We start from the raw sequence: 23981 nt of genomic DNA, 5'->3' as shown, positions 1-23981 counted from the left end.
TGTTTCTTTCATTCCAATATTTGATATCAGTTGCATCTATAGGAAGAAATGGAATGTACCAATATACCATGGTGGTAGATAGTTGTATGATTCATACTAATTTCATATTTACATGTATTTGTATTTGAATTAACACAATATTTTTTTATATTTTTTAATTCAAAAGGATGCAGATCTGGATCTTTTATGATTGATTTGTTTCATCTTCATTTTTTCCATTGTAGTTTTTTGCTAACATTGTTATTAATCAAACATTTGAATGAGTACATTTCTAAATAATGAACAGAATTTTAATCACAAGTTTTTATGTATATTTGTATTTATTACTTCTTCAAAGCCTATTTTTGTTTTTATAGAATATCCCTAAATTTAATTATGCAATGTACATTTGAAAAAAAATAAATCAAACCAAATTAGTTCACTGGTTCAACATATATGAGATTTCAAAAGCAATTCTTTATTTACCTTTAGGCATTTCAAAACTAGTGCACTTTTTTTTTAATAGTATTTACCTTTTATTTTATTCCATATCCTCTTGTTCTTCACAAATGTTTTATATTTACATACTTATGATGTAGTAATAAACAATCTCTCAGTTTTTTTATTATCAAACTCATACATGCTTTTTAAATTAAATTTCCTTGCAATAGAATGATTTGTGAAGTACCCAAAGATATCCCAATGTTACTATTTTCTGATGTGGAAAAGTATTATTCTCAATGTAGATGTATGCATACTAGATAGTATGAAGTTGAACTTGGTTTAGTGTGTTTGAAAGGCCAGTCTTAAGATAAGCCCCGCCTGTGTTACAACAATTGTGAAAAGCGTCAGTAATACGTGTTTGTCAGTATCACTGTAATTTATGAAAATATGCTGCATTTATTTTGTTCAGGTATCCTTCCAAACTCCAGCCCAAGGTCAGGGTCATCAGACCAACTCTCCTTACGGGGCCGTCCGAGAGTTGGACGAGAAAGAACGCTGGTCCGAGAGGGCCACCATAGTCACCAAGCAGGATCATGAGGATTACATGATCATCGCTGCTGAGATCATCAACGATATCATCCTCAATCTACCTGTTGGGTAAGAAGCCATTTTGATTTCCTTCAATATGCTTTTGTTCTAAAAAAAACTATCTGGGTCCCGTAACACAAAGGTTGGCGATTGATCGCTAATTTCAAAGGACAATTCTGATTGGTTCATAGTCAGCCTACTGAGAAAAATGCACATGCAACAATGATCTTGATTGGTCATTTCATTTAGCGATTAATCGCTAACCTTTGTGTTACGGCGCCCTGATCTAACGAAAATACTTCAAAATTAAAAAAGTTCACTAATTTTGTTTCCCGTATCGCATGTCAGCGGCATGATTTTATTTTCTTTCATGGCTTATTTAATTCAAGCAAATATATTCGACTTTTACTTGTTTGAATTATACGGACAAAATATGTTAAAAGTCATAAGAAATATTAAGTTGCCAAAGGTGGACAAAAAAAGTTACTAGTAGTCAGTTATTAGGTATCATAACAAACTAAACAGCATAGAATTCGTTGTGATGAATCATACAAGGAATATCTTACGAATGTTAAAATCGTCTTGAATCTTCAATTCTCGTCGTAAATATAACCTATGTATGTGAGGAGCATCATTGGTTTTAGCAGTTGAAACCACCATACTGAATATCCACTCCCTATTACGTTGTGAACACATCTATTTTCAAACACTTTGGAATGTCGGTGATAAATTGGGTCTTTTGTTATGCCAACTACAATTACCATTTAAGGTGTCTTTTGTTCAGTAGATTTCTGTAGAAATAATGCTATCAGAACAAAAGGAAAGGATTAGCTAGTAGAGATTAGCAATGAGTTTCCCCTTTATACTTTATAGTCAGTATTCTACAGTAGAAAGCAGTCCATCTAAGGAGTGAGTGTTACTGATGGAAAACCCATGACCCTACAAAATGACTTGCTGTTTAAGTCCAGCCTCCCTTTATTTTGGCAAAGGGTATATATCCATCACAGAGACAGTGTGTGAAAATGGTAGAGACATCCAAAAATGTTGTGGGTGCATTTCCTGGCTTGGTTACTACAAAATGCCTTTTATCTTCAGATGTGTCTTCTCACCCAGCTGTATGTACTTGTGAAGAGATATTGGACAACATGGTCAATCCCTTGGTAACATTCACTAGCTATTTGTTCAGTATTCAGTCCATATTGTGAAGACCATCACTCAGTAGATCTACTATGTAACATTCTTTTTAAAGAAATGTTGTTTGAACTCTTATTGGGTTTTAGAAAGAATAGAAAGTGTTTCTTTATTTCATTTTTCATTTCTAATCAAGGTATTTATTCTATTGTTTTTCTTGATAATGTGATGCATGTCAATATTCTTTTAAATTGATTACTGAATATTTTAATTTTTGTTTTTGTTTCAATTTCAGTAGTTATCATTTTATTTTATTTCATTGTTATATTGGTCGATGGGAATTAGACAATGACATGAGTAACCGAAACTCTCTCTTATTTAATCTACAGCGAAGTCTCCACAGTTTCTGATCCAGAAACCCCTATTGTTCCATCTCCTGAGGTCAACCAGCTGGTCCAGGACTCTGCTCCCAGTACCAAAGACCAATCACCTCCTAGAGAGAGTAACGCAGAAGTACCCCCTACAGAGGGTGGGGTCACCATGGAGGATGATGTTAGCACCCCTGCCCCTCCAGAGCCGGCTAGTAAGAACATCTATCAGCTGAGCGAGGAGGACATTGCTAACATGAACCCATTCCAGAGTAAGTTATGAGATGCTTGTGTGGATGAGTAAATTTCCTGTTGGTACATGTATGGTAACTATGTATGGTCCCCTAAGTCTGCGCCGTCCCCTTGTCTGTGCACACGCGTCTCTGCACGATTCTAGTAAAAGAAGATACGCGATGAAGAGAAACTGTACATATATTGCAGCAATACATAGAAAGATATTCATTAGAAAATCTGACTCAAAATGGTGGAAAAATAATGAATTTCCAACATTTCATGTGACGACCTCAAAATGCAGCCTTTCTCATCAAAATCCCTGAAATCGTGTGTAAAGTGAATGGGTTCCCAGACATGGGGCACCATTTTTTGTTCCATCTGAAAATGACTGGCTGAGGTTTTTTACAAGAAAATTCAAATTTTTATGAGATTTTTTGGCACACTTATAACAGGGCTCCACACTAACCCATTTTTTCTACTGGTCCAACCTATTCATGTCGGACCAGTAGATACCCAGTTTTTCAAATTTTTACTGGTCCGAACCTAAAATCTACTGGTCCCAAAAAATAAAGAAAACATTAAGAAAAGGCGCAAGTTTATTTTTCTAGCCTTTCGTTAACCCCCCCCCCAAAAAAAAAATGAAGGACAAAAAGAAAGCAAGACAGAAACGAAGAAAGACAGAAACAAAGAAAGAAAGGAAGGAAGGAAAAGAAAGAAAGAATAAAAGAAAGGAAGGAAGAAAAAAAGGTAAAGAAAGGATAGATGTGAAGGAAGAAAAAAAAGTAAGAACTAAAGAAGGAAAGGAAGGAATAAAGAAGGAACAAATATAAGAAAGAAAGAAAGAAAAGAAAAAAAAAATAAGGAAGGAAATGAAGCAAGCAATACAGAAAGAAAGAACAAATCCATAAAGTAGTAAAGGAAAGAAAGAAGAAGCAATAAAAAAGAAAGGGTAAAAGGAGAGATGGAAAGACGGACAAAAGAAAAAATGGAGAGATTGAAAGAAGGAAGGAAGGAATTAAGGAGGAAATGGAGGAAAGGTAAAATGGTAGATAGAAGGAAAGAAATAAACAAAGGAAGGAAGGGGAGGAAAGAAGCAAGCAATTATAAAAAAAAGAAAAGGTAAAAGAATAGATGAAAGGAAGAAAAAAAGAAAGACTGAGAGACAAAGAAAGGAAGGAATGAAAAAATAAAGGAGAGAAAGGAAGCAAGCAGTCAAAAAAAAATTAAAGGTAAAATGATATAATTAATAAAGGGAAAAGGGAAAGAACAAGACAGATAGAAGAAAGGAACGAATGTAAGAAAGAAAGGGCTGAGAAAAGAAATAAAAAAAGAAAGGGTAAATAAATGATGGATGGAAGAAACAAACAAAGAAAGTAACAAAGAATGAAGAAAGGGGTACAAAGAAGGAAGGAAAGAAAGGAAGAAGAGAATATAGGATGGATGGACTCAAAAACTAAAGAAAGAAAATATCAGAAAGAAAGAGAGAAAAAGGATATATAGAGAAAATGTAGAAAGAAAAAATGAATAAAAGAAAACAAGGGAAATTAAAAAAGAAAGACAGTAACAAAAAAAATTGAGGGAAGAAACAAAGAAAGATTAAGAAGGAAAGAAAGATAGGAAGAAAGCTAAAACTATTATAAATAATTTATCAGTTTCTTTTCTCATTTAAAATAGCTACGAAAGAAAGTCAGATACCATTAGTGTATCAACACACACATAAATGCATATGTGGGGCTATTATGTATTCAGACGATATCACCCGAAACCCGATCTGTTTGAACCAAAACAGAAGTGAAAATTTCTCCTTTTACTGCTTACAAATGACAGAGTTGCTCCAATTTTTAGGAAATATGGACATTATAAGAGCCTTTCATGAGTATGAACCTTGGATTTTGACAGTTATGTGAGAGATTTCTGCCAGAGTTTAGCCAGGCTTCGTTCGTGCGGCCAGTGGAGAATTTACCATGTGGTTTGTGTGGCTGACTACATGTACACTGTATGCATGCTGTATAGTACTCTAGTAACACTTACGTGCGATTCATTCTGTGTGTATTCTGTGTGTGAATGGCAGAATTTAACGGGGGAAATGGTTTGCTGTGAATTTGACCATTTCTGGAAAAGTTATTGGCCCAACAATGGTTTTTATTACTGGTCATGTCGGACCCTTAAATCTTGCTATTTTTTGAAAAATTACTGGCCCGACAATGATATTTTTTACTGGTCATGTCGGACCAGTAAATCTTCCAATTTCTGAAAATCTACTGGCCCGACAGCGATTTTTACCGGTCTGGGACCGTCGGACCGCCGCTAGTGTCGAGCCCTGCTTATAGGAATTTGAGGAACATTGACAATTGAATTTTTTTGTGAAATAAAAGAAATTTATGTTTAATCTTAACTTAAATGCTTAGGTGCACAGACATTGCCCCCCCCCCCCCTCATATATCACACGATCCTTGTTATGTTACATAAAATCAAAATTGTCCAGTAAACATGCGATCATTAAATTATTAAGGCCTCATTTTTACAAACTTCTAAGCTAATTGAAACGAGATCCTTTGTCTTTCATGGCTGAGGATCATAGTTGCTATGGTAACTGTCATTGAATGCCAAAATATTGGTAACAACCCTTATTGAAATAGGGCCCTTTGTCCATTTTCATTAAGCTTTCTGTAATTTACACATTACATAATATTTAAAGTAAACTGGCCATTAGCTAATCAAATGCTACCGTATAAAGAAGTTTTTGTCATTGGTAAATTTGTTAATGTAAGATTTTGTTTTACTTTTCTTTTGTGGTCAATGTTTGAATTCTTATCAATTTCCATGAAAGCAGAATTAACATGATGATTTATACTGGCAATTAATTTCCGAGCTTTGTTTTTTTATTTTGTTTTTATTTCACCTCATATTTCTGAGTCTCCCCCCCCCCTCATTTCTGATTATTGTTAATTATCCCATTGTCTCATCACATAATCTTTACATTCACAAAGGATCTAGAGCTTTTTTTGAGCAAAAAATATCCGGAGGTGAGCTGCTATCATTACCTTGAAAAGAAGTTTCCCTGGATTTTGTCAGTTAACTTTTCTTGTTGAATTTGTAGATAACTTACTTCCTTCCATCCGGGGTCAATACCCAAGGGGTCTATTGGAGAACGTTTTGCCATCAAACACAACTTGATTTTCAACCAATAAAAATGATCCTAGTTGATACTTTTGATCTGTGTTCAAATGCAACTCTTTCTGCAACTTGCCCCTGGGTCCTGTAGGCTGTAACACAGAGCTTAGCAATTGATTGTAAGGCTGATTTTATGCTTGATTACATTGATCATTATGTGCAATCAGTCGTACAAATCAACAGTATGATCAGTTGCTAACCTTTGTGTTACGGCCCCCCCCCCCACTAGACAGACAAATGGGTGCCAATGTGGTATCAAGACATGAGGTAAAAGAAGAAGATTCTAAACAGATTTTTCTGACCCTCTTTCTGAGAAAGTTAGTATGCAGGCACGACTGCCCAGTATATGTCTTATTACGGTCATGTTCACCTGTTCCCAACTAGCACTGCTAAGAAAAGTGATTAATAGTTGACCAACAAAATATTATGATACATTAAGCATGTAAGGTATTTGGTGAATATTGGTATTCAGTTGATTAAGCATTTTTACCTGAATATTGAATTCTACAAGCAAAATTGGAAACGGTATAGCATGGAGGAAATATTAATAGCAATTTGTATTAAGGTGCATGTGGATCTAAAAGCTTCAGGGTAAAATATGCTATACATGTAGCTACAAGAGAAATAAAAATAATCTAAAAGAAAAACTCAAGGTGTTTTTTAAAGGAAATTTGGGATTATTTCCTTTACACAAAAAAGAAAAAGAAAAAAGAAGTACCACTACAAAATGCTGACCAACATCTAAGAATGGAATGAATAGTTCATTTATTTATTTTATTTTTTTAAAATTTATTTTATTTCCAGGCAAAAGACATCAAGAATAAATACAAGAAGGAGAAATTACCACTGACTAGTGCCTGAGGATGACTAAAAGAAAAACTAGTTTCTGTTATGAAGCTCTCCTCACTAGTCCGGTTTTACAAATATACTGCATTCTAAATGCAAAAAGATGCCAAAGTGACCCTTTTTCTAATTAGCTACCCAGTGAAAATGGTGTTTGGCAATCTCTTTCCTGGTGGTTCCATATTACATTTTATTTTTTTTCTTTCAACCTCTAATTTACCCCCAAGCCTGCATGAATCAATCCATCCATTTACCATATCTATTAATCAAAGAACTAATTTAGATATTATTGGGTGTTGAAAAAAATGTGCATTTCTTTTCCTTTGTCTTGCTAATAAGGAATACTTTTAAGTCCATTAAAAAAGCATCGTCCCAAATTTGAAATTTTGTTAACTATTTACTGTAATTTTAACATAGAATATAGAAATAATGAAATTGTACATGGATGTTTGTAGAGATATCCATTAATAATATGTTTCTTTCATTGAATATGTTTTTGTGGTATTGTAGTACATGATGTTTTAATGTTTTTTTTTGTAATAAAGATGATTAGTTTGAAAATATACCACTGATTTTATTACATTTCCCAGGATATAAAAGAAATGCCCAAGATAGAGAAAAAATATTTTTTTTCAGAGCTCTTTCAGTTTTTTTCTGTTCTTCTCCATGTAATCTTTCTTTTCAAAGACTGATTTCAAATTCCCAATTTTTTCCCCAGCTATTCCAAGTTTGCCAAAACTCATTCTCAAATGGCCATTAATCACAGTAGAAGCAAATCTGGTAAAGTTTAATCGGCTAAACCTCACCACTGATCCCTTTTCTAGGTACCAACAAGATGCAGAATTCTCCACCCATTACGAAGAAACCAATGGCTGACAACCAATATTCTGCTGACTTTGATAACATCAAGGATCCCTTCGGTACATCGAGTAAAGTGGCCAATACACCGGAGACTGTCACCAGGTAATATGCATTTCATTTAATTATTGTAATTTCAAAGGAGAATGAAACCTGTGAAACAAGTTGAATTGTATTTTTTTAAATCAAAAGAGATTAATTAGAGTCGAGGGAAAATGAATAACAATGTAATAAGAAAGTTATAAATTAGCAGTTAAATGTCTAATGCTATGGCAATTTTATTTGAGAAAGATGTATGATGTCACGCTCTTTCTCCTATGAACAATTTGTCAGTTGGTCATTTTGTAATATTGTGATAGAATTTCTGTAATTCAATTCTTTCATTTCTTTCATGGTGTCATTTATTTGTTCAGAACAGTAATGTATACATGGCTTGTTTTTCATGTCTTTGAAGTACCAAATTTTTTGTCATATCCCCTCAAGAGAAACCTGTATTGGCACCATCATGGAGCCTGTGCCATGATATGATACTGATAGTGATTCTCTTGATAAAAATGTCATTTCTCTATTGAAAAATGCAATGAAGACGGTTCTTACAGACAAACATTGACACGACTTCACTTTCAGGTCACCTAAGAAGAAGTCTCCCAAGACCAAATCCCCCACCAGGGAACCTGAAGCGGATCCCATGCCTCCCGCCACCAACGACGTCGGTGACGATGCTGAGAAAGATGGTCATAGTCCTCCGTCCCCCAAGGACATCCTGTTGCAATCCCCTCAGATGAACGGCGCGGCTGATCTTGATGAGGAGGATGACTCGAGGCACGAGTACAACGGTGTCCAGCTGCTGTCAACGGGTGATGGTGACAGCGGGGTTGCTAGTGCAGAGGAGAGGCAACCTGATGAAGTTATGCCTTCATTTGATGCTCAAGGTAGGTATCATAGTCACTTTGACCTAAAGCACGTCAGGGGCCCCATAACACAAAGGTTAGCGATTAATTGCTAAAATAGTGCTACGGGGCCCTAGAATAGTTTACTGTTAAACTCCATACGTTGCAAGATTTCCAAACTGAATGTAGGTACACTTCAGACTTTTCAAATACAAAGGACTGATGTAGCTTATTAAAAACTAGAGAGATGTGTGGTATACTATGCATGCCTCTACAAAAAATTTTTTTGTCACTTGCCCTGTTGGGCAAGTGATAAAAGAATTTGCTTGCCCTCTAGAAAAAACTGCTTGCCCAATTTGTTTTATAATTTTTTTTATTATGATGGCAATACTCTTATTTTTAAAGGTCATACAAAATAACAATTGAGAATCTTGTACATTATAAAATAACACATATTTAAAAGGATATTTTCATCAACGTAGGCCTGAGTCATTACATTTATTTTGAATAAACTTTTTGCTATTTTATGGGCGTTTAAGGTTTTAAAAAAAAAACCTTTACCAAAAGCTGCTAAAATTTGCATCTTAAAATCCATGAAATGGTTATCTGTTTGCCATATTTCCTTAGAATTGTTTTCATTTACTATAAAGAAAGCTAGTGAAAAATGTTCACCTCTTTATTGACTGAAAAAATTGTTTTATGATGTAAAAAAAATCATCAAAAGTGGAGTGGCTAAAATTTCACATTTTGTATCTTAAAATCCATGAAATGGTCATTTATTTTTTTCCATATTTCCTTGAATTTTTTTAAAAATTAGTTGGAAACCATCAAGAAAATTAAGAATATTCACCTCTCTCTTGTCTTTTCTTCATAATTTTATGATGTTGCACTCAGTCAATATTTCTTTTTATTGTAGTCCCACATGAAGACTTTCATGTTTTTTTTTCATGGATGCAACATTAACAGAAAACGATTGTTTGATCGTTTTGATCTTTTTACACTTGGTCAACACCATTAAAGTCTACATGTGGGACCACAATAATAAACAGAGTCAAGAAAGAGAGTCAAGATTTAGCCGAATATTCTTCATTTTTCGGTAGTTTCCAATTAAATCAAACCAATTTCAAGGTAACATGGAAAATAGATGGCCATTTCATGGACTTTTGCAAAATGTGAAATTTTAGCCACTTTTTTTTTTGGGGGGGGGATTTGCATCGGCAAATTACACAAGATAGTAGCGCATTCGCAGTCATTGCACACATTGAACGTAAGATGTGGTGGCACGGTTTTTCTAACGCAGTACCTGGCAATAAGTTGTAGGTATTTGGCGCTGATTTTATATCATTTTCCACTGTTTGTTTTACGTAATATGAGAGATAGTGGTAATTATCCAAAAGATATTGAAATTTAGAGAGTCTACTTATGTTTTATTTCCAAAAAAAACACTTGCCTGATTGGGCAATTGACTTTGAGAAATGCTTGCCCGCACATCATTTTCACTTGCCTTGGGCAAGCTGGTTTGTCGCGCCCTGCTATGTATGGGTTATACATATTATGAAGTAAGAGGAGTGATCTTTATTAGGGAAATGTGCCAAGGACTATTCTCCTGATATTAAGATGTAATCATTCTTATTTGTCTTCATTAACAGGTGGAATCCCTGATGTGATTGGTGATGATGAATTCAGACCAGCTGATGAAGGTAACTTACTCATTCTTACTTTCAACAACTATGTAACTTACAATAACCACCAATTCTGATGATTCGATTTGAATCTGCATGCCATGAATCAATTACCTGTGAGTGGGCATTGATGGTTGCTGTGGAGGGATCGTCCATTTTTGGAATGACCGATAACATATTTTTATTTTTAGTTAACTCAGAATTGACATTGGAAAATATGATTTACATTTCTTAGCCCGGTGCTTTTAAAAATGATATTAACAGTTTGTAATTTGTTCATTGTGATATAAATTTGTTCATTTTCACACATGGAGAAGTTTACATTTTTATTAAATCGGATTTATGTGAAAACATCAATGTCAATAGAATAATACACTTCAGTGTAGTCCTTGAAATGGTTATTGCCTCTCATCTTACCGATATATTCAAAGCTTGTTTGATGATTTACCAAATGCTAAAATCCATCATTCTTCATTTCTATACATCATATAAAACACATGCTAATTGGTCATTTTCATTTCTGTTTCAATCCACTTTTCTTTTCTCATGCACATTTATCATCTTAATCTCCATCTCATGCATGTGGCTACTAACTAATCTCCTCTGTCAACTAAATGGATTGACATTATTCATATTTCTTCCTTCACACCTTTCTTTTAATTCAAACATTTTAAAGGTAAATGCTAGTTTTGGTAACGATATCAAAATGAGTTCGTACAGAATCCAATGAAATGACCACCAAAGTGTCTGTTTGTATAAATAAAACGCATGTGCCAAAGAATTCTGGAAGAAATTGTGTAATTGCTGAGAAATCAGCAAATAAGCACAGGAATCGGGTAGGGCGTCGGGCCCGACGCCCTAAGCAATAATTATACATTGTCCCACGTGCGCTTATCTGTGTTGGGGATCTTCGGCGTGAACATTTTTCAGCGTAGATTTCAAGATTTCACAAAGTTCAGTTAATGTAACAGTACCAGATCTAGATCCTCGATGATATACTGACAATTAAGCCTTGTTTTACAGACTTTCTCATGAAATCAGTGTTTACTGCAACTACTGGAATTTCTCTTTAATTTGTCATAATTTTTCCTATTTCTACATTGTTCTGTATGATTTGTATCATTCTACAAAAATGCATGTTATGAATCTATAAATCAATCACTTTTCTATCCTCCTGTCTTGTAATTGCATTGGCACTTAATTGTGCCTGTCTCTTATTTCCTCCTACGTCATTGAGTCTTTAATACTCTTGGAATTTCACTCTTTAAAAAATATCTTTCAAACATGAGTTATCTGTACATTTGCTCACTCATTCATTTGTTTAATCATTTATTCAATCATTCAATCAACTAATTTTAATGACATAATCCATGTTGATACTCATCGATCATCCCTACCCCCCTTCCGCCATACCTATTCATCTCCCATATTGACATACCCCCATCACATTGGACTAACACCCACTATGACCTTTGACCCCAAATACCTCCGATGCATAGCCTCTGAAGAAGGAGGAGGAGGGGGCGGTCATGGTGGACTCACTCGAGACATGAGCTTTGAAGAGATGGAGTTCAGGTTAGCTGAGGAAGGTACGAAACACTGGTTGGCCAAAAAACGATTGATTGAAATGCACTCAATTAAAGATATATGTGTGACATGTTTCTGTGTGATTTGCTGACATCTGCACGAAACATCCATAGCATGAGATGTTCTTGGTGTTCAAATCCTTTCAAATGCACAATTTCTATGGGATTCGATCATAGTCCTGTTCCAAATGAGGTAGAAGTGGTTATGGTTGATTGTATTTGTCATAGAGCTATTGAAAGTATTTTTTTTCTTCAAGAATTGATATTAATTTCAGATGCAAAACAAAGAACAATTAGAATAGAAATAAACTGTTTTAGACAATTGAATTGATTAAATTAGTAAGTGTACTATGGTACACTTTGTGACCCTAGGAATCAACTGACCAAGTAGCAGGTTGAGAAAAGGAGTGAGGGAAAAAGATTTAGATCAGGGATGAAAATTTGATAAAGAATAAAGATAGCTTAGAGAAAGAAAAAGGAAATCATTGGCAAGGTGCAGTGAGATAGGAGGCCTATATTTCAAAGGATGGGTTATGGTGTGATGTAACATTGTTTTAAGATTTAATGAGAGAAAAATCTCATGAATTCATACAAAATTGCTCTATTAAGAAGATTTATTATATTAATAGTGGAATTACTGTAAAATCTTGAATGTGATTTATTTCAAGTTTTCAATAATTATTTGCTTTAAACAGGCATGACCTGGTTCATTTCCTATGTCAAATAAAACAGAAATGTTGGCTCATGCATGATTGTGATTATATGGGTGCAGTTTTTTTTAATCAAATAGTACTTAGTTACGAGTTACAGATCATTTGCAATATGAGATTAATAGGAAGGAATAGGTTTATATTTCCTTGTGTTTTTGTATATGTTTTGTACATAAATATAGCACTTCAATAGCTGTAATATGTACATAGATAATCATCCAAGTGTGAATTTCATTACATTACCTATTTTAGAGCCGACTGAATGAGGAACAAAGAAGATTCTATACCATTTCAGTTGTAAATAAAGAATGCTAATACATGTAAAGTTGTTTTGCCTTCATGATTTCATATGTTTTCCATCCATGGTTATACTGCTTATAGCTGTCAATCATGGATATGGCAGATTCTTAGATATTCCAAATCCTCGCATGCGAGCAGCCATTGCACGTAAAGGTATTGCATGAATAATTACTAGTGTGTTGGTGGGTTTAACTTTGTCTTGGCATGGTTGTTTAGTGCAGTGTCATCTTTGTATTGAATATTGATGTATATGAATATTGATGTATATGAATATTGATGTATATGAATATTAATGTATATGAATGGGATAATCAAAAGCAGACATTATTTTGCATTTATTGAGAAATTACATTTTGATATGTCAACTTGGTCATGGTATGATTATTTAGTGCAGTGTCAAACTGTTTGTATTGAATATGACGTATAAAATACAGCACTTTTCTATCAAAATATCTTTCTTTGAGAAATTTGCATTTTAAGGTTTAATTTCATCATGGCTTGATTGTTTAGTGCAGTGTCACAATTTTTGCATTAAATATAATATGTATTAAAAAAAAGAAAAAAGATAGGCACCTGTGTCAAATAACATTTGTGAGAAATTGACCATCTAATTAACAATTGTTTATAGAGAATTTGCACAGTCATTCCTTTTCCATTTCCCATATTCCCAAATTTACAATAGAAATTGACTATTAAATGAAAGTGTGAGATCACTGAGCTCTTGTTTTCTAACTAAGAGCTCAAAAACAAGCATTTCAGTTACAAGTGCTTAGTTTTACTGGATTTTCTGTACTACTTGAATTAATTCTAATGTGTGAGCACTCTGTTATTCATCAAATTGCATCAATTTCTCCTTTATAAAATCACTATTAAAATTTAAATGGTTTTATGAAGTGATGTGATTTGAATATATTTGGGGATATTCTAAATAGATTTAGCAGATTATCTAAGTCAGATTTTTAAAGTGAAAATAGCTATCCACAAAAATATTTGTTGGGTACTCGTATCGATCATATTAAATTCAGAAATTCATTTTTTTTTACTGATTCTGTTATTCCTGATTTATTTTGCTATTTTTTCTAAACCCATTTACACCCAATAGAGGAGTTTTTGGTGTGTACTTCAGGTATAGAGGGTAGTATTTTGTGTTACAAAAAATTGTAATTATACAATTTAATGTCTTCATTGAAGTCAGATAAGGACAAATATGTCCATGGATGTACCTTACTACTGTGTGAATATAAGTGTATGCTTTTAAACCCAAACTCTAACAATTGTCATGAATATTTTTCAATATTGTGGAATCTCTGCATCTGTTATAAATTCCCAAGGACATTGACCTGATTCTAAAAACTGCACTGTATTCATGAGTAGGCATTCTTGTTTACACTCACAATCATTCATAATATCACACACACACACTTTTCAGACTCTCATTTAATTGTATACTCTTGAAGGTCTTATATATAGAAATTTATAAAATTCAATTAAGAGATGGAAAATACATGATTTCATGAGAAGAACCCAAAATATACAGAAAATCAAGGTTGATTTGTACACATGTATACTATTACTTTATGATTGTTGTTGGGCGAAAGGAATTTAAAGAGAAAACCTATGCTTACTGGAAATAAAGGGAAAATATGAAGTTTTGGGAATAGAATTCAATCTCAGGCAAAATGTTCAAATTACTACCAGAGGTGAAAGAAATGACACTGCGAATATGGGACCATTTTGAACTTGATGTTGCTGTTTAGCAGTTGGTCAGGATTATACTCAGCCACCCTCATTTTTTAACCCAAAGCTGTTAAAAAAATACTCTATTTTGATTCCCCCCCCCATTAAAATACTCTGTAGTTTTACCCATTCTTAAATTGGTTTTCCATTTTTTACTTTCAGTTTCATGTATGAGTGGTTGCACATGAAACTAGAAATAGTCTTGTATTAAGACCATTCATGCAGATATTAAATACTACCAATACAAAATTCTTCTATAAAGTAGTCTTTTTTCCAGATATCCAATGTTTGTGTATTTAGCAATCATTCATGATCAAGCTGTTATTACATGTATATTTATATAGCCCGGTTTGCAGACGTTCATGTGTATTCACTGTTGATATCCAGATACTAACATGGTACTCCATACCACATGCAGATAGTCTAGTGTACAGTCCTTTTGTGTTGCTATCCCTTAAAAAACGAACACGTACTCTGCGAGCTTGGACAAAAATCTACATGACATGTAGACTACATACTTTTTAAATTGGGATGTTATACTGTTCATCTAACTTATTACATAACACCTATCATTAATCAGTAGAAGAATTTCTTTATCTTTTGGCCTTCCATACAGTTAAGTTTTACAGCCCCTTATCAATGAATGAGTACCTGCATTATTTATTCTGTCTAGCAGGCGTTCATTCAAGTGTTCTCCACTCATGTTTCAAAGTCCATTTCATACTGTATACTATCTTCATATTTCCTTGTTTCCTGTCATAACAATATTGGAATACCCAGAAAGAGGTGTATGCTGTGCATGAAATAGGAAAGCAAAATTGATTTATTTTGCAGATCATGTACATGTAGATCGAACTCACTGAAGGAGTGGTCGTGTGGAAAGCTTTGATAAATCGTATCAAGGAGTTTTCTGTGGAATAATCTGGATTAATGTCGAGCTGCTTGTCATGAAATGGAACTTTCATTTTGATGTTCATCTGCAGATATAATACATCACAATGTTTAAATATTATTTGGCCGTTATGTGTGATGTATTAGTGACTGCTGCGGTTTTCTGCAAGAATGTAGTTTGTTGGCTTTGTAAGTAAAGAAAATACACTGGTGTATTGTATCATGTTGAGAAAATGATTAACCCATTCAATCCTATGCTTGGTCTACAGTCTATTTAAAACATTATACTGAAATCAAATGGGTTAGCATCTAAATGTCATACATCATATTATGTATACCCCAAATTTAATTTCAGATTTCCGTCGAATTTGTTATTTATGATTTCCTCACTGTAATATAATTATCTAGTCATGGAAATTAGGACTTTAAACATTTTATCTTTAAAAAACTACAGAACACATTAACGTTTATCAACTATGCATGCTGCTAAGTATGGCTCTTGAAAACTGCTCACTCCTACTGCATAGTGGTCATAACAAAATAGATTTATAGAGTTTACTTACTGTACGTTTATCAAATGATCTTTGAGAGAGATTACAATCTATTCAATATCAGCATGTGTTTTGAAACCTCAAAGATATTCAATTATTGGTGACTTGAATGCTGTTATGACCCAAACTGAATTAGGGTAAAGATCCTTTTGTAAGCTATTGTGAATTCAATAGTAAATGACTTGGGATCACAGCAGGTAGATCATTCTCGCACAAATAATTGGAAATATTCCGACATCGACCCAAGTAATACCTGGTTACTTCAAAACAATGATAATTATTTTCAGAATTCCAACATTATCATGTATGACACAAAAAACCTATGAACTCCATATAATTTAATTATGGGGGCAACCAAAAACATCACAAAGGAAATAAATTATATAGATGTCTGAACTGAAGTTGAATTGTTTGTAACATATTGTTTTTATTGTCTTTTTGTCTTTTACAGTGTTTGCTAATAGTGATGCTATGCAATTCGATGTGGACTATTTGGCACAAGCAGGCAGCTCAGATAATGTAAGTCTGGGTGAAATACATTGTTATGCATGTGGTGTAATTTACTTCAATAACTCCATACATCTACTTGATTTGCTAGTTCAGCCCTCTGGACTGCCATACCCGAAAAGAACTCCCAAGAATTTAAAAAGCGCGAGCGCGCCCTCTCCCGTTCAGGCTTACTACCCATGATCACCGCGCAATTAGCGTCCATCTTCCTCTTGCTTTCGGCAAGCCACCTGTCAAGACGTGCTCAGATAAGTCTCCTAAGAGCTCAAATCTTTTTTGAGCTTTGGTATATTTTTTTCGCTTATCTGTGGTGCATTCTCCCTTTTAATTTCAATCTTTCCATTTGTGTGTAAGATTGTGTTCAGAATTTACACCTGGCGTGACTTTTTAGACGTGTTTTTGGTGACACTTAAATTGTTTTTCTAACGTTCGAGTTCTCGTCGCGCCGCATCGCTAGCGCGTTCGCGAGGCACCGGGCTTGGCCTGCCTACGTGGCAGCAAGCCTTCACCACCTGTCATGGTTATTGTTCTTCACGTTCAAAGCGTGGTGGCTTTTGGTGCCGTTTTTGAATTAAATTCTAGACAGCCTCTACACTTTGTTGTCGAGGGTGTTATTGTTATTTCTTTTTGCAGGTTGGGATCTTCAACTCTGTTCCTTCCTTGCTTTCTGGAATTGATTTATTAAGATTTTCGATTGATTTTTGATTGATTAATTCTTCAATTCTCTTTCCTTTCTGTTCTGAATAAATTTCTTGATTGATATTTTATTCACAGGCGGATCTTAAAGCTCAATTCCTTTTCCTTCTGTTCTGAATAATTTTCTTGATTGATATTTTATTCACAGGCGGATCTTAAAGCTCAATTCCTTTTCCTTCTGTTCTGAATAAATTTCTTGATTGATATTTTATTCACAGGCGGATCTTAAGGCTCAATTCCTTTTCCTTTCTGTTCTGAATAAAATTCTTGATTAATATTTTATTCACAGACGCTTCGGGGATTGTTTAATTATACCTTGATTGATTGGTTATTCAATCCCCCCCCCCAAAAAAAAAAAAAAAATTTTTGTTCTTTACAGGTGGGGTCTCCTTCCTGTTAGAAATTTTTTTGACCTTTCCCGGAATTGTTTTCTTCGTTCAATTCCCTCTTCCCTCCTAGTCTTATATATTTTTTTACTTCGACAGGCGGGCTCTACGATTTCCCTTTGAGGATTTACTGTGTCGTTCTTCCTCTTGGAATCGTTACTAGAGACGTTCCTCCTTCCTCCTGTTCTGAATTTCTTTACCTTTCCACAGGAGGTTACTTTTTTCCTCTTGGAAATTATCGTAAAATTTCTCTTATCTGGAATTATTTGTCTCTCAATCCCTTTTCTTCCTGCTCTGAAATGCTTGTTTTTGTGTTTCTTCGCAGGTGGAAACTTCGTTCTCTTCTGAACTTGCATTCATTTTTGAATTTTTGTTTCGAATTTTTCCTTCGGGCACAAAAAAAAAAAAGAGGATATAGTAGGGGAACCTTGCAGGAGTTTCTTTTTTCAAAGTCTCCGACCTCCTTTTTATTTTCTTACAGGCAGATACCTAAACTATTCTTAGGTTCTTCTTCCTCCCTACCCCTCCCCTCTTGTTTTGTTCTGTTTGCTCAAACAAACTCCTTTTAGGAGGAGGGAAAGACCACTCCGGTCTCCACTTTTAATCTAAGCGAGATCTTTGTAAAAAAAAAAAAAAAAAAAAATTCTTGTTTTTCCTTTTTCAGGGTAGAGAGAGGTACCTTTGAATGGGACTAACACAGCCCCAGAGGACCTGGTGCCCTCCACGGGGACCGTCCCGATTGCAAGTTACAGAAGTCGGCCGCCTCCAGGCGAGTAGGAGGGACGCCGCGGTGAGCGCCCGGCGGCGGTGAGTATGAGGGTGCGTCGATCAGCATTCCGAATTTGCGGTCGGATGCTAAGAGAAGGAAGGCCGAGACTGTGGTGCCACGGTCTCGGACAAAGGAAAAAGTGGTAGCCAAGGCTTCCAAGCCTAAACTAGGTCCTGCCGCCGCAGCACCCATAGGGCTATGCGACCCACCGGCTACCGGGTCACCAGAAGTCCGGAGGGAGAGTGCGGTTCTCTCCCCCCGGCACAGGTCAGGATCTCTGCCGTATAAGTCGTCCTCCGTTGACAGCATCGGGAGAGATCGCCCAGCCCCTGACCGCGAGAGGCGTCACACAGACTGTAACCACAATCTGATCGTGACCACAATCTGACCCCGTCAGATTCGGGTGAAGTTTCGTTGTTGGCGGCCGCCCTGCCAGGGGCGGCAAATCGTAAGAGATCACCCGTGCCTCTTGTGCCTTCTTCTGCTCCGGCCACGCCGGCGGAGCCCGCAAAATAAGAAGAAGAAGAAGAGGTCGAAGGAGAGGTCGGCCAGCCCTGTTGCCATGGGCGTTCCTCCTTCAGACCCTTGTATCGGTGGTCAGATGTTACAGTCATACATGTTATGCTGCTATATTCTGCTACCGCGAGAGGCGTCACACATCAGGCTGTGACCACAATCTGACCCCGTCAGATTCGGGTGAAGTTTCGCTGCCGGCGGCCGCCATGCCAGGGGCGGCAAATCGTAAGAAATCACCCGTGCCTCTCATGCTTTCTTCTGCCCCGGCTACGCCGGCGGAGCCCGCAGAAAGAGAAGAAGAAGAAGAGGTCGAAGGAGAGGTTGGCCAGCCCTGCTGCCATGGGCGTTCCTCCTTCAGACCCTTGTGTCGGTGGTCAGATGTTACAGCTATTCATGCTGCTACATTCTGCTACCGCGAGAGGCGTCACACATCAGACTGTGACCACAATCTGACCCCGTCAGATTCGGGTGAAGTTTCGTTGTTGGCGGCCGCCCTGCCAGGGGCGGCAAATCGTAAGAAATCACCCGTGCCTCTTGTGCCTTCTTCTGCCCCGGCCACGCCGGCGGAGGCCGCGAAGAAGAAGAGGTCGAAGGTGAGGTCGGCCAGCCCTGTTGCCATGGGCGTCCCTCCTTCAGACCCTTGTGTCGGTGGTCAGATGTCACAGCTATTCATGCTGCTACATTCTGTTTTCGAGCAGTGCGGGTTCACCCCACCCTCGACGTCTACTCACCCCGCTGATGCCCCTGAGCATCAAGCGAGACAAGTGGGCAATAACCACCAGACACCCGGGAAATCCTCGAGCGATTCTGTTAAATCGCCAGCCAGTGCACCGACTAACCGGGTGCCCCAAGATCGCGTGTGCTTTCCAGCATTTTCGTTGATCTCAGAGCACGTGTCCCAGCCGACACGCGGGGCCACCCCGGCGCTTACTGGACAACCCCCCGGTTCAGTCCATAGAGCGAGACTCCCTTTACGAGGAGTCTCTCGAAGGCGGACAGTGCGAGGACAACCCCTATCCCGCGGTCGACTTTTCAGTAAGCGCTCAGGCGCTGCTTGACAAGTATCTACCTCACATCTACCCTCCGAGCGGGGGTATTGATGAAGCAAGGGAGTCCATATTTTCTCGCCCCGCCTCTTCAGGCGCCCCGAGCTCAATCGGCCGAATTGGGGGTCTCGGAGAGTGACGGGGTCGCTCTAGACGAGGCGGCTCCTACGACGAGGAAGCCGCCAGCTCCGAGGGTGTAAATCCACCCCCGCTCTGCTGCTGCCCGGAAGCGCCAGGCTCCGGCGCCGCCGTCTCGAAATTTTCAAGCCTCTCGAGGCTAGCGAGAAGGCAGAGGCAGGGGGGGGCGATTATTATGCAGGTACTCCCGAATTCGCCCTCTACGTCAAGCTCACATATGGCGACGACTCCCTCAGCGGTAACTCTCTCCATTCTTCCCCCTAAGCGGGCCCGTAGATTGGAGGTATGAATCTCTTACATACCGCATGCCGCACTTCTCTCGTGAGAATGTTTGACTGCTTTGAGAGGGCAACCTATCACGTCCGCGGACCGTCCGCCCAGGCGACGAGACCGTCGCTTTTCTGGCCTGAACCTCACTTTCTATTCGAAAGTAAGGGTGCCCTGTCTTACTTAGCTCCTACCCTTGCAACGCCAGAGTCAGGGCTAGTACAGATACCCGTTCTCCAGCGATCGCCGCTGAAGAGAGGGCGACTCTGATATGAGCACCATCACCGCCCAGCGGTATGTCTCACTATCTCATAGCTCTCCGAGCTTATGAGTATGTATATCGGATCTGAATGTCACGGCGATTAAAAGTTCTCCTGTGCTTAATAATCGCTATGCCTTCACCACCCGGTGCATTATGGTTATGTTAACCTATTTGTCTCGTATTCGGGCGGCTCGTACAAACCCTGCCCGAGCTGCCATCACCGGTCGTCCCCCCGGACACCGCCGGCAGCACCCGCACCGAATACGTGGAAGGAATCAGCTTTTCATATGCTAGATATCCCCCCTGTTGACATTCACAGCTGTTCCCCGAGTCTTTCCCGGTTGGGTAAACATCATCTCGGAGGAAAGTAACCGCCGTACATCTCATGAGATTGTTGGCTATGTACGTGCGTTCAAACTTGTTTAAAGCCCCAGGATTCTCTGTCGGCATTCTATGCCTACTTTCTGGGCACACCCACCGTACCGGGTCGGCGAGTTCACACCAAACTGTACACCGCCAGACCATCGGTCGAGCTCTAACTGTCTATCTTATAGACTGCCCTCTATGTGGGTCAATCTTGCGGGCGTCTCCGCCGTTCCCTCCTTGTGCGGAGTGGTCTACGGTGGATGTCTTTACCGTGCCCGTTTGTCGAATCGGCTTCTTTCTTAGAAATTTTTTCACGGCACACTCGAGTCGCCCCGCATGCTGCTTTCATCCTCCTTCCATGCAAGGCATGTGGCCAGGGTCACCGCACGACCGAGGATGATGTAACAGTGGATGGATGTATGCTTATGCCTTCCTAACCACGATCACTACGACCCGCCTTCTCTCGGGCCGACTGTGGATGAGCCTCTCCATGTAAGTGATTTACTTCACTGGAGTTCTTCTTTTAGAAATTTAGATTCTCATCCCCCGCTGCTTAGGGCGTCATTTTTGCCGCCCCCCGCAGCTTTTTGGAGCTCCTTATCTTACCGATATCGGACTGTTCCACGCTGCCGCAACCGGCGCCGGCGGTGCTTGCTCTTACGATCACCTGAGAAACAGGCCTTGTGACTGTTTTCATAAACAACTGGTTCTCACCGCAGACTGATGGAAATTTTGTGATTACTTCCTCAAGTCTCCTTCGCTTGTTTCTTCAAGCGAGGACTTCGACACTCTTAGCCAGTTTCCGTCCCTAACTTGATAGGACAGGGCCGTTGCTACCTCATTCGATTCCGTTGGGAATGTAACGGTTGAGGTATCATATCTGGCGATGTCTGTTCGTTTAGAGCATCTCTTGATGGTCGTTTACACGTAATATCGTGACAGATTTTTTTTCGCCAGCTCCCTCTGGCGTACGCTTGCTGCTGCTAGGGATTCCCCGCCCAGCGGACAGCCATCGCAGCCTAGCCTCACGGGCTCTCTCGGCGATGGTGGCTTGAGCCAAGCCACCTCTTCCACCGCGGGCACTGCACCCTCAGATGGGTGCTTCAATCAGTATGGGAGAAAGGGGAGCCTGAGTTCTCTCTCGATCACTCGGTCTAACACACTTTTGTCGTGATGTGTACCGCGCTGTTTCCCTGACACGCCCGGTTGAGCTGTTTTGACCAGACTGCTCTATTCTACATAGGCAACATGTCCGCGGCATTCCTTATTAACAGGATGGCACTCAGTCGCTTTCTCGACCCTTGTCTGCCTTACGAGTGGTTTTCTTCCTAAATCCCTACTCTCCGTCGTTCTTGGTCCCCTTCGGACCGCTAGTAACTTTTTACCACAGCTCTCTATCAGAATTCTGCAGATTTTCTGCCCTCACGCATTTGAGACAGATATCGAATTCTGGGCGCTTTCTCCCACGCGGAGGCTTCTGAGATATCTCGCCTTCTCAGATTGGTCGATTGATCACTTACTGAGCCTTAAAAGCTTCAGTTTTCCGATCACGATTCTTGTTGAAACTTTCAACAAATTCCGATTCTTACGCTCTAGTCAGCAGGTGATGTTGTTCTCCTGACACTAGGCCGAGGGCCCATGATACTTAGTATTCCTGAGTATACAGGGCTTTCCTCTCGAGGACATTTTTGAGGGCCGCCTTTTGGCGCTCAACTAACTCCTTCACTTCTTTCTACTTGAAGGACATTCCGTCCAGCGAGGCGAGATTTGCTGCTTCGGCGCTTAAAGCAGCTGCGGCTTTTTCCCCCTCTCCCTAAATTTCGTTGTTTTCGTTTTTTCAAATTTTCTTAGGCTTACAATTGAAAACATGCCTCCCTACGGTTTGAGTCCGTGCTGGTCTAGCAAATCAAGTAGATGTATGGAGTTATTGAAGTAAATTATGAAAATACTTACCTGATTTTCTTATTTACGAGATAACTCATACATCTACTTGATACCCTCCCACCGACCCTCCGCCTTGCGCAGCAACATGTTTCAACGTATGGGCTTGCGAAAGGTGAGGAAGATGGACGCTAATTGCGCGGTGATCATGGGTAGTAAGCCTGAACGGGAGAGGGCGCGCTCGCGCTTTTTAAATTCTTGGGAGTTCTTTTCGGGTATGGCAGTCCAGAGGGCTGAACTAGCAAATCAAGTAGATGTATGAGTTATCTCGTAAATAAGAAAATCAGGTAAGTATTTTCATAACTTGTGTTATAGAGGTGTGGATGGATGGATGGGAAGGAAAATACATTTATGCTCCATAAAGTACATGTAGATAAGGCTGATGTTAGAAATAGGTTAGATAGATATAAATTTCAATACATACTGTGTGTAGAGTGAGCAAGTGAATGATGATCGACTGAAAATTGAAAAATACATAGTAACACCGAAAGAAAACAACATTTTATAAGCAGATATGTTGAAAAGAAGGATAGGTAGATAGAGGGAGAGACAGAGAGATAGATAGATAGACAGACAGACAGACAGACAGACAGACAGACAGACAGACAGACAGACAGACAGACAGACAGACAGACAGACAGACAGACAGACAGACAGACAGACAGATAGATAGATACATAGATAGATACATACATACATAGATAGATACATAAATACATGTAGGTAGGTAGGTAAATACAGGTAGATGGATGAAAAATATATAATATGGAAAGATTGATAGACATGCATGCAGACATTATATGACTAACTTCTTGTTGTATTCATCCAACAGTTCAAGGATTCAGCGTTGGCCAGACAGTCTCTTTACGTAAAGTTTGATCCGTTGGTTAAAGGGTGCCCTACACCACAAGGTATGTGTCACAAATCAATAGTTGGCTCTTAAAACCAAAACCTATTTCAAAATTAAAAGAAAAAATCTGAGGAAAGCTCAGAAAAAAAATCTATTTTAGAGTTAACATAATTCACTCCATTCTTTTAGCTTGAAATACTTCTCTACAGATCATAGATATATCATTACAGGTAAGCAATTACCCACAACAAAGTTTTGAGCATGTTAAAAA

General features: G+C 38.3%; 1 protein-coding gene across 4 annotated transcripts in view; it reads left to right on the top strand.

Annotated features, from left to right (window-relative positions):
* LOC121424840 (transforming acidic coiled-coil-containing protein 3-like) overlaps positions 1-23981 on the top strand; it is a 52787-nt gene that overhangs the window by 17698 nt on the left and 11108 nt on the right. For 2 of the 4 annotated variants that reach the window (XM_041620644.1, XM_041620642.1), the window contains 8 exons: positions 893-1080; positions 2532-2782; positions 7586-7724; positions 8247-8551; positions 10159-10209; positions 11691-11780; positions 16418-16485; positions 23693-23771. In XM_041620644.1, coding sequence (XP_041476578.1) covers positions 893-1080; positions 2532-2782; positions 7586-7724; positions 8247-8551; positions 10159-10209; positions 11691-11780; positions 16418-16485; positions 23693-23771 — 1171 coding nt within the window. Of the gene's footprint in view, positions 1-892; positions 1081-2531; positions 2783-7585; positions 7725-8246; positions 8552-10158; positions 10210-11690; positions 11781-12868; positions 12941-16417; positions 16486-23692; positions 23772-23981 lie in introns of all 4 variants that reach the window. The other 2 variants (XM_041620641.1, XM_041620643.1) reach the window with 2 other exon arrangements.

Source organism: Lytechinus variegatus, chromosome 12 (assembly GCF_018143015.1).
Source record: "Lytechinus variegatus isolate NC3 chromosome 12, Lvar_3.0, whole genome shotgun sequence".
Lineage (NCBI taxonomy): Eukaryota > Metazoa > Echinodermata > Echinoidea > Temnopleuroida > Toxopneustidae > Lytechinus > Lytechinus variegatus.
This window is presented reverse-complemented; position numbering and strand designations above follow the sequence as displayed.